General features: G+C 32.6%; 1 protein-coding gene across 1 annotated transcript; it reads left to right on the top strand.

The window, feature by feature from the left end:
- The first annotated feature begins 2,265 nt into the window (after positions 1-2,265).
- Positions 2,266-8,267, top strand: LOC127848034 (neuromedin-U receptor 2-like). The gene is made up of 6 exons (XM_052380320.1): positions 2,266-2,335; positions 3,246-3,347; positions 5,498-5,713; positions 6,895-7,428; positions 7,695-7,820; positions 8,014-8,267. Exons 1-6 carry the CDS (start codon positions 2,266-2,268, stop codon positions 8,265-8,267), a joined length of 1,302 nt encoding a protein of 433 aa, XP_052236280.1.
- Positions 8,268-14,311: the final 6,044 nt, after the last annotated feature.

The following is a 14,311-nucleotide window of genomic DNA, read 5'->3' as shown; positions in this document are numbered from 1 at the left end:
TTGAGAAAGGTTAATTCTTTAAAAGTTTGGGGTATATTATAATATAGAACTTAATGGGAACATTATATAATAACTATGTTGATTGGTTTTTAAACTAAGTGATTAGGTAACGATGATTTGAACATTTGACTATGTCCTCAAACTTTTTATTACAAATTAAGTAGACATGCACAGCGTTTTAGATAATTTTTGACCTATGGGGGTAAATACCCCCACTTTTCAAAGCATGGGGGTAAATGATCAAATTTGGCCTTGCTTGGTGGGTAATTTGCTTAAAATAAAACAAAAATATAGTTCGGGTACAGACACGCTACTTTAATCATGTAAATCACAATAAACCATTCCTTCATAATAGTAGGTTTCTTAGTGTGTTTTGTTTTTTTTAACTTGTATTGTTGGCAGATTTTATATTTAAGACGAACTTTGTCTTTATCGCGCGACACCGTGAGCCACGGAAAACTTTTTTGCCATCTTTCAACAGTTGTTTAATTAGCGTTTTAGTGTGTCCTTTTTGATTTGAAAACAGAGGAAATTAAATCATTCAGTATTGGCAGTACAATTTTATTAATCGATACAACTTTTGCCGTATAAAAGAATCAATTTTACTTTGAGAAGAAATTTGTTTTGGCTTCGAAGTGGCCATGCTGACCTCTTCATGTAATGTAATAAACACATAAGCGCTTGACTGTCTGTTAAAAAAATCAATACTGAATTTACCATGCGTCAAGATGATACTGAGTATATATATCGACTGGCTAACTATTAATGCAATCCAGCGCACAAATTAGCTCTATTTTGTTACGATAACCAGTCTCATATTTTGGCGAAAGACAATCAGCTGTTTATATTTTTTGTTTACGATGTACGCAGAGAATTTACAGCATTTGCATAAGTCCAGATTGGCTTGCTTAAATGTAAGCACGGAAATGATAAATTGAGCGTATCTTGATATTTCTAATGCGTATATTACGCTGATACGCATCTTATCTAGAACGCTGCATGCAGATGCTACTTGATATCCTTGCCTTGCATCGAGACAAAGTCTTATGTTCATATTTGCCTCAAAACATGCAATGCTGAATTGGCCATACAATTGCTAATAAGTAAAGTGTATTGTAAACATGTTTAATATTATTTACATGCTATGATTTAATAAGAATCTGCATGTACATTATTTATATATAAATAGCCCTATTCCAAGTGGTAGGTTATGGTGCTCCCTAATACAATCAATGATTCGCACTTACCGCTAAAGTGTTTTAACACCGCTGTCAATCAATTATGTGTGTTTTTGTACTTTTTAATTAATGATGTAAATACTGTTTGGCTCTGTCTAAATCCATCGCAATTGGACTCTTCCTACTTGCCATAAATCGGTGCCATCTGCTATAATCAATTTGCTTTACTTATCTCAGTATTGCAGGAGGTTTCAAATGGTTAAATATATATGGTGCAATGCAATAATGATTAATTGTAATAATGTGTTTATATTACATATGTATTAAATTAAATTGCTTTTATTGCATTTATGTATTACTTTTCAAAATAACGCTCACTGAAACAACACTTAAAGGCAGTTGTAGTTTATAAAGGATTATTATGCGTAACCTATTTATACAAAAGAAACAAATACCTTTTCAAATGTGTACAAGTATATTTGTTCTTGTTTAAGGCAGTAGGGACCTAATGAGATAGATAGTCGGTCGATATCGCCGTATTCGGAAAGCGTTTCGGCTATAAGCGATATCTACGTTAAAGTTCGGAAATTATACTAAATAAACGAACTAAATTTGTATTTTTAAGACTTACATTTGCTTATCTTTTAGGATATAATAACTATAAAAGTATAATATTAATTAAATTAATTCGTTTCATAAAATTTGTTTGTTCATGACGTCATGGTTATTGACATTTAGCAAAAAGAAAGTACAGAATTAAAGCAGGCGATTTGCAAAAACGAATAAGAAGCAAACACCGATCGACAACGTTGTGTACGATCACAATTGTTCATTTACCGAGCTCTGCGGTGGTGATCAGTGTGAACATGACTTATGTTAATGCTATTCTTACTTGCCAAGTGGCGTGAAAGGAGTAAGCAGAAGTGGGTGGAGGGATGTGAGAAGATTGATTAAGCTGGATGTTTTACTAAAAAATTACAGTTATGTGAGTTGTGTAATCAGGGACCCATTCCTTTGACAATATATAGCATAGTTGGCGAACTTCAAAAGGGCCTCAGTGGTTATTTGAACGTTGTTTGGGAACATCATGACTGTCAAGAAGTCAACCAAGACCAGGGGAATGCCATGCTTTGACGTTAAAACCAAGTTTGGAACAGGTATGCATGCCTTCATTTTTAAACCTGTCATTCATATCAGGTTTAATTATTTTACTATTGGCATTGATCTTTTGACTTCTTACACATGTTCAGACCCATTAAAATTCCAAGTTTCATTCCCAGTAAATATCTGCAAGCTGTTTATTGTGTAATATATAAGGACACATTCCGGTGTCCATCATATTCAGATTTCAAATTTAGTCTCGCATTTGTGTTGTTAAATCTAATTGATTGATCATTCATGTTATTTAATAATGTAATGATGATACAACTGGATTCTATAAAAGAACATTGTCATTATAAAATACCTGCTGCATTGATGTGTTTGCATGTTCTTCCATTTTCAATTCTCTTTTCAGCAATCAAAGACAGTTTGGGTGGGCCGATGAAGGTAAATAACTTCCTAAACACTCTAAACATAAAGCCTATTGCGAACTGAAATCTTAAGATTGAGGCTCGTACTGAGGAGGCCATCCAGAAATCTCAACTGAGTCGTCTAACAAGGCTGCCATTGATGCTTATGAGAAAGAAATGGAGTAAGTGTTAATTTTATTTTAAGGCAATGTTATTGACTAGTATGGTGCCAAATTGAAGTATTTTCTTCTTATTTCTGTCTTCTTATTTCCTATTTCAGATGAAACATATTAATAATAATTATTTTATTAAAGGGACTGTATTCACAGTTTGGCAAAATTACATTTTTTTAAATATTTTAAACCCGAGCAGGCACATATTTAAATATAGTTATTTGTTAATGTAATTATAACTGTTAAACGCTATTCCAAATATAACAGGTTTTTTTTAATAAATTCATTACATGTAGTAATAAATCTTTAGAAGGAGCAAAGGTATATTAAAATTCTGAGCTATGCATATAAATGGTTTATTCATCGCTGTTAATTTTTTTCAGAGAAGTGTCGCTTCAGGAGTCTAAAGATGTGGAAAATGCCATGGCGAATGACTTTTAAGATCTTGGAGTTTGTCTTCTACCAGACGAATCACCATCATTCAAGTATAGTGACGAAAATTGACGGAACGGGAATATATTGCTTTCAAATGACATTCGGCTAGTCAAAATAACGCAATTGCTTTATACTGATGCTAAATAATGTTACATCTAGTTGTCATTAATCTGGCTATTTGTATTAAAATATAAGTTGAATATTATTGTGCCACATGTAAGGAACGTTATAACTTATCATCTTAATGCTACTTCATATTGGGAAAACTGTACATGTTGTGGTGAACTGCGACTGTATTCATATGTTGCCTTTTTACTTAAGGTGACCGTAAGATTGTATTATTAATGTATTATTATATCAATAGTAATCCAAAGTTAGCTACATTTCTTCATATGTCAGAGTTTAAAGCTGTTGCCTATACTTAGCAACATGAAAACCCCAAAATCGAAGTGATTTACAAAAATATACTGAAATTCATGGCGTGATAATGAATAGGGGTATGCAAACTCAAAGTGTAATTTCTTGAGATAGGAACGGTACAACTTCCTAAAAATCATTCAGTGTGTAGAAAATATGTTGTGTTAAATATATATGAACAATATATGCATTATGCATATCATCACAATACAAGTGACATAAAACGTAATTAAAGTTTCTTGTCACTTAACGATGTGTTGTTATTTTTGCCATTTTATCCAGATTAGTGCAAATATTACTTGAGATCAAAGGCACAATTCGCTTTCTATGCCATTTTTTTATGCTGCATCTACTTTTAGATATAGGCAAAATCCATAGAAAACGCCCGACCGAGTCAAAGTGTATGTGTATTCAACCAAGTATGAACAGTTAACGGGCTGGTAAAAGGTTTTAAAATTTTGCAATTAGTTGTGATATATTAATTACTATGTGGAAATAATAACAAATTGTGTTTCTGGAAAAGTACCCATAAGCCTCCCACTACATTAAAATGATTGGTGTTAATGTTTTGTTCGTTGAAAATGATTGCCTAAATATCAATAACATACCAGAGATATGACTACAGTTTAGGATTTTTTTGAACAATTACAAACTGCATTATAAACGTTCATATGCATAACGACGAGCGTAGTAAATGATTGTATCGGAGAACCGACTCCGATAATGTAAACGCCAAAGGATGGCTTTGTAAAAACAAGCTTCGGCATTAGATGTTGAGCGTTATTCTTTATATCAATAACATGTTCCACCACACACACACGTCCCAAATGTTAATTACTCAGCGGTTAAACCACTCGAAAAGTACCCGCCTATGATATTGGTGGCCGTTTAACAAAGGTCCTTGGTAGGTCCTTGGTCTTTTTGTACTCTTGTTTCGAATCTTGAGTTTACATTTTAAAGGATGTTTTACACTTAGTATGATGTGATTTTAGACAGTCTACATACGTTGTTTGCGAACTGGCAGTCAAACCAATATATGTTCCGATATTGACATTTCCATAAGATTACCGTACGTTATTATCGATATTACTCCGCTAACGTCAGTCATATTCGTATACGTTGCAGAACCTTAACATATGTGTATGTAGTATATGAGCAAATCGACTAAACAGTGTGGATTACCAGAAGTCTACAAATATTTTATTGGATGTTGATAGAGATAAAGGGAGGTGTAAACCTGGATAACACTGCTACGACGAAAACATCTGAATCACTTAACCATCAGCACTCGATTAATTCACGCTCTGAAATAAATATCTTTCAAATACACCTATTGGAAATGTATACGCTCGCCCGGTAACATAAAAATCTAAACGGCGTACGATGAAAGTCTGTATGTATAAGTACCTATTAGATGTTTCTTAATTGACGCAGATTATCGGGGAAGAAACTCGCGGCGATAATAGGTTGATATATGAGCCTATTTCACGTAAAGCTGTTGATAGGTGCTCAAGATATTGCAATTCATCACTGGTATCTCTCAACGTTGATATGTAGCAAAACGTTTGCAACCCGTCCATTCTTAGGTAAACAGATGCACGGACATATGTATCGAGGATTAAATTGTTAAGACCTTCAAATAGGTATATGAATTTATTACCATCATACTATCGCGAAAGCTGTATAAATGTGTCTTAAATAATTTTGGCGATGGAGAACGTTATTTATTCCGTTCCATTTACTGACGGTATCATACAAAACACGAACGGAAATTATACTTCAGACGTAAATACGATTTTAACTGAAAATCTTGGAAACAAACATAAGGGACTTGTCGCTGCTCTGGGATTATCATTTGTGTATACGGTGATACTGCTGACCGGTTTGATTGGCAACATGTGTACCTGCATAATCATTCGAAAAAATGCGTATATGCATACAACTACAAACTTATATCTATTCAACCTTGCTATTTCGGATATGATGATTCTTTTCGTAGGTGAGTTTATTTTATAACTATCATATATAAACTTACCGATTGTAAACCGAGTGTATGATTTTGGTTAAATGTACTTGTGTGAAAGATTTACAAAATGCATTTTTTAAATATGATATCAATCAGTATGGCATAATGTATGCATAATATAAAAACAAACAAAGTAACACTCCTGATATATATATATACATGTGTTCATGTATGTTCTTTTATGTTTAGTCATCAATCGTAATCGTTAAATGTCTAAAGGTATGATACGAGTTGCATCTAACAACTTTAGCATAAACGTATAAAGCCGACACATTGGTTACTACTACATTATAAATCAATGCATTAATTACTTCATGATGCTCTAGTTGCAAGTTAGCTTCTAATGGTCCTAATTTCGATCTCCATGATAGTCACATTTTTTACATTAAAATTGTCTTACAATTATTTCAAACCATTGCAAATATTACAGTGTTGTACATTAAATTTTATTGTAATTTACATATTAACATACCAAAATATGTGAACAAGTCACTTTAATAATTGTATGCATTTGTGTACAATATATACATTGTATTATTATTATAATTTCCTTGGTTTCCACATCGGAACATCTCATATACAATTGCCTGCATAATTTTAAAAAACACTAACTAAGGCACATCCTTTTAAAAAATCGGGCTATACGTTTAAATAAACACCGCGCGTGGCGTTAAAATGATAACAAAGGTATTCCGAAAAGATCTTTAGGCGATTATTAAAAAGTATAAACAAATCAATGTTGAGTAGCGCTTTAGTTTAACATAAGCTATTTTTGTTTGTCTGCATTTGCACGAAAAGTGTGGCATTTGTAAGTATGAAAGGAATTTCTCCGGATAAACGTGCCTACACCCACTCGACATAGGTGAACAACACTTTCTTGTGTAATGTTGTACTATTACCCTAAGCCGCGTGACTGTATAACCGTGTTCACTGCTTAACCGCCCAAAGCGTAAAATAAGTTATATTACAAATGGGCTTTTCGAATATTTGTATCACATGGTATTAGCCATTTTACACATTAAATCCCTATAAACGCATTGTTTTTCTGCTGGTTTTCTTTCTGACTGTGTTGCATTTGATAATTGCAATGTTATTAAACGACAGCGAAATAGTTGTAATGATAAAAGCTCTAGAGTATAACACGTTTATTTCAGCCTTACCACCGGAGATGTATTCTATTTGGGAAGCGTACCCGTGGCGGTTTGGACAATTCTTCTGCATCATGAAATCGTTCATAATGGAGACGACGTCGTATACGTCAGTATTGACAATACTATGTTTTACAATTGAGCGGTACATTTCCGTATGCCATTCGGTCAAAGTTAACAGACAACAAAACACAACTCGCGCATGTAAATGTATTGTTATCATATGGGTTATATCCGCGGTCAGTGCATTACCATTTTCTATTCACACAAGGACGTTCTACTTCTTGTCTGACCCGCGAACTGGAAGACCTGTTGATGAATCATTGGTGTGTAATATACCTCACGTTTGGCAGGATACGATGGTAACTGTGTTCAAGCTGTCTACCTTTTTCTACTTTGTCCTTCCATTGGTGATTATAACCATGATGTATGTATTAATTGGACTTAAGCTGAAAAGATCGGAGACTCAAACCACTGGAAGTCCGCAGTTTGCCAAGTCAACGGTATCTAGCGCACGCGGGGCGGTCATACGAATGCTTGGTAAGTTTATAGTGATAGTAAGATCCACGCAATAGCGTATTTCACCGTTACTTCGAGCATTTTGTTGCATTCGGATATGTAATCTATTAAAAAATTCATAATATATTTGTATTCTGAAAAATATAATTATACATTATGGAAGCGACCTTCTTTTCGAATAACAATTGATGGTTTCATCAATGATGTGTGTTCATGTTTTATACGCAGAACAACTAGGTATCTTTAATATGTTCGATATTGCATATGTTGCATCAAATGTGTTTAAGTTGCCGTTGTTGCTGCGTTTTTTCTATGTTGGGCACCTTATCATGCACAAAGACTGATGACGTTGTATGTGAAACACTGGAACGCCTCGCTACTGGAAGTACAAAGCAATCTTTTCTTCGTATCAGGTATATTGAGTACGTTTGGTTAAGTTTGATATAGTTTATTTACGTTCTATTGTGTCCATAATCAGTTCTAATAAGTGTATGTATGTTGTCTATGTTTCGATCTTCGATATATGATGTTTCCTATCAAATACAATATTATATATAATATTATATTATTATTATATGTATATATATTGTTTGCCGACTGTTTCAGGCGTGTTCTACTTCTTCAGCTCGACGGTAAATCCCATCCTATACAACGTATTGTCGAGGAAGTTCAGACGTGCCTTTAAAAGAACACTCTGCGAAAGTAGACCTTGCTACTTGTTGCATATACTCAAGTATGGATTTCGGGACAATGGTGCAAACGAAAACGTCTCGAATCATGTGGACACCCCTGCACAATGTATTCAGGAATGTATTCACACCTACGTTGACATTCTATCCTCAGAGGAGAATCAATTATAAATTCAATCAGCCGTCTACTGCGGAAACGCCCTTCAACAAGTCATACAAACATCTCTCGAATGTTGATCATGTTCATTCCGACGGCGTTTTGGAATCGGGATGTCTGCATAAAAACTGTACGAAATATAACGTACGGTCTAAACATGCATGAAGCGTCAGAATTGGTTTATGATTGTTTTTCAACGATCAGATGTTAAAGCATATGTCGAATGATTTAATGAAATCCACTTATTTGCGGCATCAAAAGGGAGTATTTTTTCAGCTAATAGTGTTGCACTAAACAAAAACTATTTTGTAATTATACAAGATAAGGATACGTATGATCCTTTATTAGTGTTCGAGTCTTTCTTTTTCATTTTCACACGGAATATATGCATACGACGTGATTTATTCTTATATTAATCCGTATACACTTGTGATATATGACGAGCACTGGAACAAACGAAGACAATAATGGCTGACAATCTGTTTGTATCCATGTCAATAGGAAAAATGACGAACTGTTACTCACATATCACTAGTTCAATACTCGGTAATAAAAGATGAAGTACTCAGCAAGATTACCCAAGTGGAGCACCTTGCTTGATTTATTTTTGTGAACACGGGACCAACATGCATTTCTAAATCAGTGTTGAAGATACGAAAAGCGCATATAACAGTATACACAAACATCATAAACATAAGGGTGCTTCCAAAAAAGTAGCAGGATAGTGATCTCCAACCCTAAATGCTAGTAAGAGATAAGATGTAAACTAATGTAAAAGTTTATATCTTATTTGGCCGACGTTGTCAGTGATATTATATTGCTTGAATCAAAAAATGCAATCAATAGCCTTTAAAAAAGTGTAGATACTACATAATGATATTTATTTCTACTTCAATTTGTCAAGAATCATGTTAGTTTTTCGACGCCAACTAAGTATTTAACAGTCGATGTCAGATTTGCAGTTTATGTTTTAAAAAACATAAGCTATATGATTTAAATAGTTATTGAACAAAAAGTTTTATCATTTTTATTTTTATTGTGCAAATAGTTTCAGATAAAAATGGGTCTACAGCTGTCATAAGTTTGTTCTACATGTTCTTTTCCTTGCGATCACAGGTTTCGACACGAAAGGTAAAACTTTGAAAGCGTTGAGCGAGTCCCAAATATTATCAGTTTCAGGACAAGCCAATGCCTTCATAATCTTTCAATAAGCTATCAAATGATATCAATTGTTTCGTTTTAAATTGATACTAGGCATTTAAGTGTCGGATGAAAGTAATTTTATAATACTGCCGGTTCTAAGCATTATAGGTCAAACTTTAAATTTTAATTACAGTAATATAATTTGTGTAATTTGCTTCTTAAATCGTACGCTGATTCTTGTACGATATCAATGTTAACAAATGTCTTTTTTGCAAAACTACTTATCTTGCCATAAACTGACTAGTTTTCTAGAATACTTATACCTGATCGTTAATTTAAATAGTTTGTTATGTTACCAATTCTAGGTTATTATGTGCACATACGTATAGCATATTCATGTTTAATATCGTAGTGTCAGGTATTGTTAAGTTCATATGTTGTGTGTATTAACTTTACACGTGCGGAAATTAATATGACTTTTTATGAATTATTGCAATACTTTATTCATATAAATGTACTTATCTCAGATAATCAATTATTTGTCCTTTTCGATAAAGAATTGCAGTCATTTGGTCATAATGTGTTTTGTAATGAGGAATATATCATTTTGTCAGGAAGAATTGTGTAAGTTGCATACCAAGAATATACTCAGAATAAAAGAACTGTTGAAGTGGTCTTAATTAAACACTTTTTACTAGGCATATACAGTCAATTTAATAAGAAAAACTGTTTATGTGAAAGCTGATGAAGATAACATTATTTCAAAGCTGATCATTACATTCATCAACATTATGCGATTGTATTACATATGCTTGTATTACATGTCTTCTGTTTATTGTTTAAAATGTTTTGAATTATAACAGTAAAAGCGTTCATACATGTTTGAAGTTGACTTAAACGGATACGTCAATTTAATTTTAGAAACGTTGAGAAATATAATAAGAATGATTTCAACCGTCTTTTTATGTTTCCATCAATTTTTGTCTAAATAAAAAACCAACATGACACATAAATATGTTGCTTAAATTGTAATAATGGATAATAAAGGTTATATAAGCGACGGTTATTTCTGTACATATTGTAAGTGCACTCGAAACTAATTTTGATTTTATTTTGGTTTGTTATGTGAACGGGAAATGTTCCTAATCAGAACATTATAGAACTTAATTGTATTTCGCATTAAATACCGTTTCTAGTATATAACGAACAAAATAATTCAGAATACAAACTTGAGCTGATCATAAATGTAATCCATGGCAAATGTAAAAATCAATATATCATTTTCTTATATGCTGATTAATATACAAAGACATGTGCACTAAATAATAAGTCTCCAGTAACTTACTACACGTTATATTATGTTTGATCATTCATTTTATGTCAAATTATAATATATCAGGAAAAAATGAATAGCTATTTTTTGTATATAATGACTGTTCATGTACACATTCTTTTTAATTTTTTTTCATTTTTATTTTTATATTTAATTAATATATGCATACTATGTTGGTTAATATGTGAACATGTATATATATATATATATATATATATATATATATATATATATATATATATATCGATTTGCCAATTAATTTGGAAACTAGTAAAAACATAATTTAAGTTTTTAAAGAAAAGTAAATGTTCGATAATAATCTAAGTTCTAAAACTATCTTTCTTTCGTCGTACTTTAGGTTTACTCCTCGGTCAAAGCCTTTGCAATATTGACATTGTGGAACAATTCCTTACGACAAACGTACAACGCTATTATAAGCAATTCCTAATTTGAGTGTTATAATCTATGATTACACATATCGCAAAGGTTCTATTTAAAAGAAAAACTTACTTTTTATCATGCGAGCCGTTCCGTCCATTTGCTCACGGATAATTAGATTCGGGATAGATTTGCTATAAAGAGAGATTTGATTTTCTATTCTAAGACATATATTATAACAAGAAAGTGCTATGGCGTCTTTGTAAATGATAAAGTACAATCACTCTATATAACTTACGTAAATATGTAAGAGCAGCACTTCATACTTTAAACACGCTTGGAAATCAAGTGAATATTAATGTACAAATAGTTTAAATTAAATCCTTGTTTGCTCGTTTAAAACACACGGTTCAGATTACGTAGAAACTAATACTACAATAAATCGCATGTCATGCGTGGGCAATACGACAACGGTCAATATTTAAATAAAAGAACACAACATTGTGAACGATAATGAATAAATAATCATTGTTTTGTTGTGTTTTCAACTTTATCTTTTCGTTTACGTTGCGTAGGCATTGCGTATGTAATGTTCATGAAACAATCTGCATAGCACGCAAACCTGCAGATATTTAACGCCTACAAAGATTAGTACCAGTTCTTGTACTGTGGTAGTTTTTGTTTAGTAATGATTTTATAACAAGCTTAATGAATTGTATATTTTAAGGCGCCCTTAAATTTTTAAATGTTAACATTTCTATATATAAATAAGAAGTAAACTGCGGCTTACGCGTGCTTGTAGAGGCTTTAACTGGAAAAGACACATATATCTGTTGCGATTCTTTTTAGTGACCAATGCTTATCCTGTTTTCAAATATGAAATCTTACTGTCGGAAAGATTGAACATTGATTAAACAAACAATATACGAACATATCGTCGGTTGTGTTCTAAATTGACGTACTTTCAAGTTGTTACACTTTGACGTTGGGTGCTTTTGGAAGGAAACCGACGATATGCAGCCTACGCATATAGAGTTTCAGTTTTCAGTTTTAACTATTTTGATTAACAAATTAAGCATTTAGCGCAGGAAACACGTATTAATTAAGAATGAAATAGGAATATAACCTATCTCTTAAATAAACTTGGTATGGTTGTAAAATCTCTCTTTTTGAAATAGTTATCCTTCAAGCACTAATATTTATAACTTATCAACGCATACATGTCATCTAAAGATTTATTTATATATCTTTCAAATGTTGTCCATCATCTGATAAAAATCATGTACATTTAATGTTGCGATAAACAAAAGCACTTATTCACGTGTGTGTGTCTTTGCTATCGCACAATAAATAAGCTTAAGTTAGTAGTCTTAAGGTTGAATTTTTATGTTTAACATTACAGAAATTGTAAGTATGTAAACGTCGCCTGATATGATTATGTTGAAAAATGTTGAACTTCTCCTTTCTTAGAAGCGTTTTTTAGGCTTCTTGGATTAATGTTTTTCATCATTATCGCCTCTAAGGTTTCTCGTCTGTATTGTATAATTAGGGTTTTATATAAGAAGGTCAGGAACGTATCTACATTAAGGTGCACTAATTATAACAGACGATCCGACTACACTAGTGTAATACGTTATTTGTCGGTCGCTACAGGAGACCGCCTGATAACAATTTGAATTCGAGGTCATTCCGTAATTATGCATTGGTTCTTCTATAAAATCCCTGTGAAATGAAACAAAACTAAGAACGAAGTTATTTTAGTTTGTAGCTGTCTCTCGTGTAATAATACGAACATGAATATTTACTGTTGAAGCCATCACGTACACATATTTAATATTCGTAAATAGGTGTGTAGATTATATACAAATATAAAGTATACTGGTTTTATTAACATAGAAGAGGGTCGCGAACATGTGTTAATTGCTTTAATGATATTTAGCAAAGTAATGTCGGTACATTTCACAAATGCATTTGCAGAGGACCCAATTGCGATCTTAAACTATACAATTTAGAATGTAATAGATCTTAATAGAATGAAACTTTGATTTGTGCACTCATTAGTGTTCGTTCAATTGTGATGGTCAGTATATCATTCTTCCCGATAGAGCTGTTCTACGTATGTATATTAACACGGAGTTCTCTCGCACCGCGTAAAGTCGAGATATAGAGCGAATATTACTATGAAATAAAAGCCAGTAACTTTCTTCATAATATGGCTGGAAAGTGAGCGAAATAAACAATAATAATACAAGTAATAAAGGGTATAAAACGACGACAAATACCTGGCTCGGAATGGACGTCGCCATCTTGTTTGTCACGTGATTACCCCCTCTGGTGGCCACGGTGGTTCGCGGTGAAATACTGGTAAACTTATAGTTTCTGCATGAACTTTATCTTGATGTTTATGAATTCAAAGCGCTGAAGGAAAAACCAGTTGTTCGCTCTTTGAAAGTATTTAATATTACTTACAGTCACGGGACATGAATTTAGACTTTTGAACTTAAAACGATCGTACGACCACGAAAAATGCAAACACAAATCTAAATTATTTTAAATGTCTACAGTGGTGAGATTTTGAAAAAAGGAGCACAATGCCACTGATTTACAATCTCAGGATTCATACAAACTCCAAAATACCATTGATGTACACTTTAGCTTAACTGTTTTCAGGATTCACACAAACTTAACTTATGATTACAAAGATGAAAACAGAAATTCAACGTATATCTAAGTCGGCGTTAAGGAAAAGTCTATGAGTCTAACAAAGAATGAACCACACCATAATTCTAATAATTAATGCATTTGTATCAACGAGCATTGTATTAAATTCTCGTTCAAACCACATTAACATTTTTTGCCTAAAATTTAATGCTTTATTTAATGTGTTTCCATTCAATTTGTATTTATTTTAATGTACTGACATTATCGTGTAACTCCATTACTACCCGTCACCAATATTTCATGAACCTACCATCTGCTGAAATGTTTAATTCGACAATTAACGCATTTTTTTAAAGGTACAATGGTTCAATACTTTCTCATCGTGTGTATTTATTCCGATATAAATTAATCATCCTAAAAAAACTGAATGTACTGAATGGCACGTCTATATTTAGTTACAGCATATGGTATGTTGCAACACGCAAGCTCTTCATGCAAGAAACTTGACACACGACAGCAAAAATTATGAAGTCCTACAAAAAC

Source organism: Dreissena polymorpha, chromosome 10, assembly GCF_020536995.1.
Source record: "Dreissena polymorpha isolate Duluth1 chromosome 10, UMN_Dpol_1.0, whole genome shotgun sequence".
Classification (NCBI taxonomy): domain Eukaryota; kingdom Metazoa; phylum Mollusca; class Bivalvia; order Myida; family Dreissenidae; genus Dreissena; species Dreissena polymorpha.
The sequence above is the reverse complement of the archived record's forward strand: the minus strand, read 5'-3'. Positions and strand labels throughout refer to the sequence as shown.

Excerpts from the sequence above, each read along its gene's own strand:
- LOC127848034 (XM_052380320.1), top strand. The coding sequence starts at position 2,266 with ATGACTGTCAAGAAGTCAACCAAGACCAGGGGAATGCCATGCTTTGAC. Across the intron at positions 2,336-3,245 it reads TAAAACCAAGTTTGGAACAG|AGAAGTGTCGCTTCAGGAGT; the intron begins GTATGCATGCCT and ends AATTTTTTTCAG. Across the intron at positions 7,821-8,013 it reads CAATCTTTTCTTCGTATCAG|GCGTGTTCTACTTCTTCAGC; the intron begins GTATATTGAGTA and ends CGACTGTTTCAG.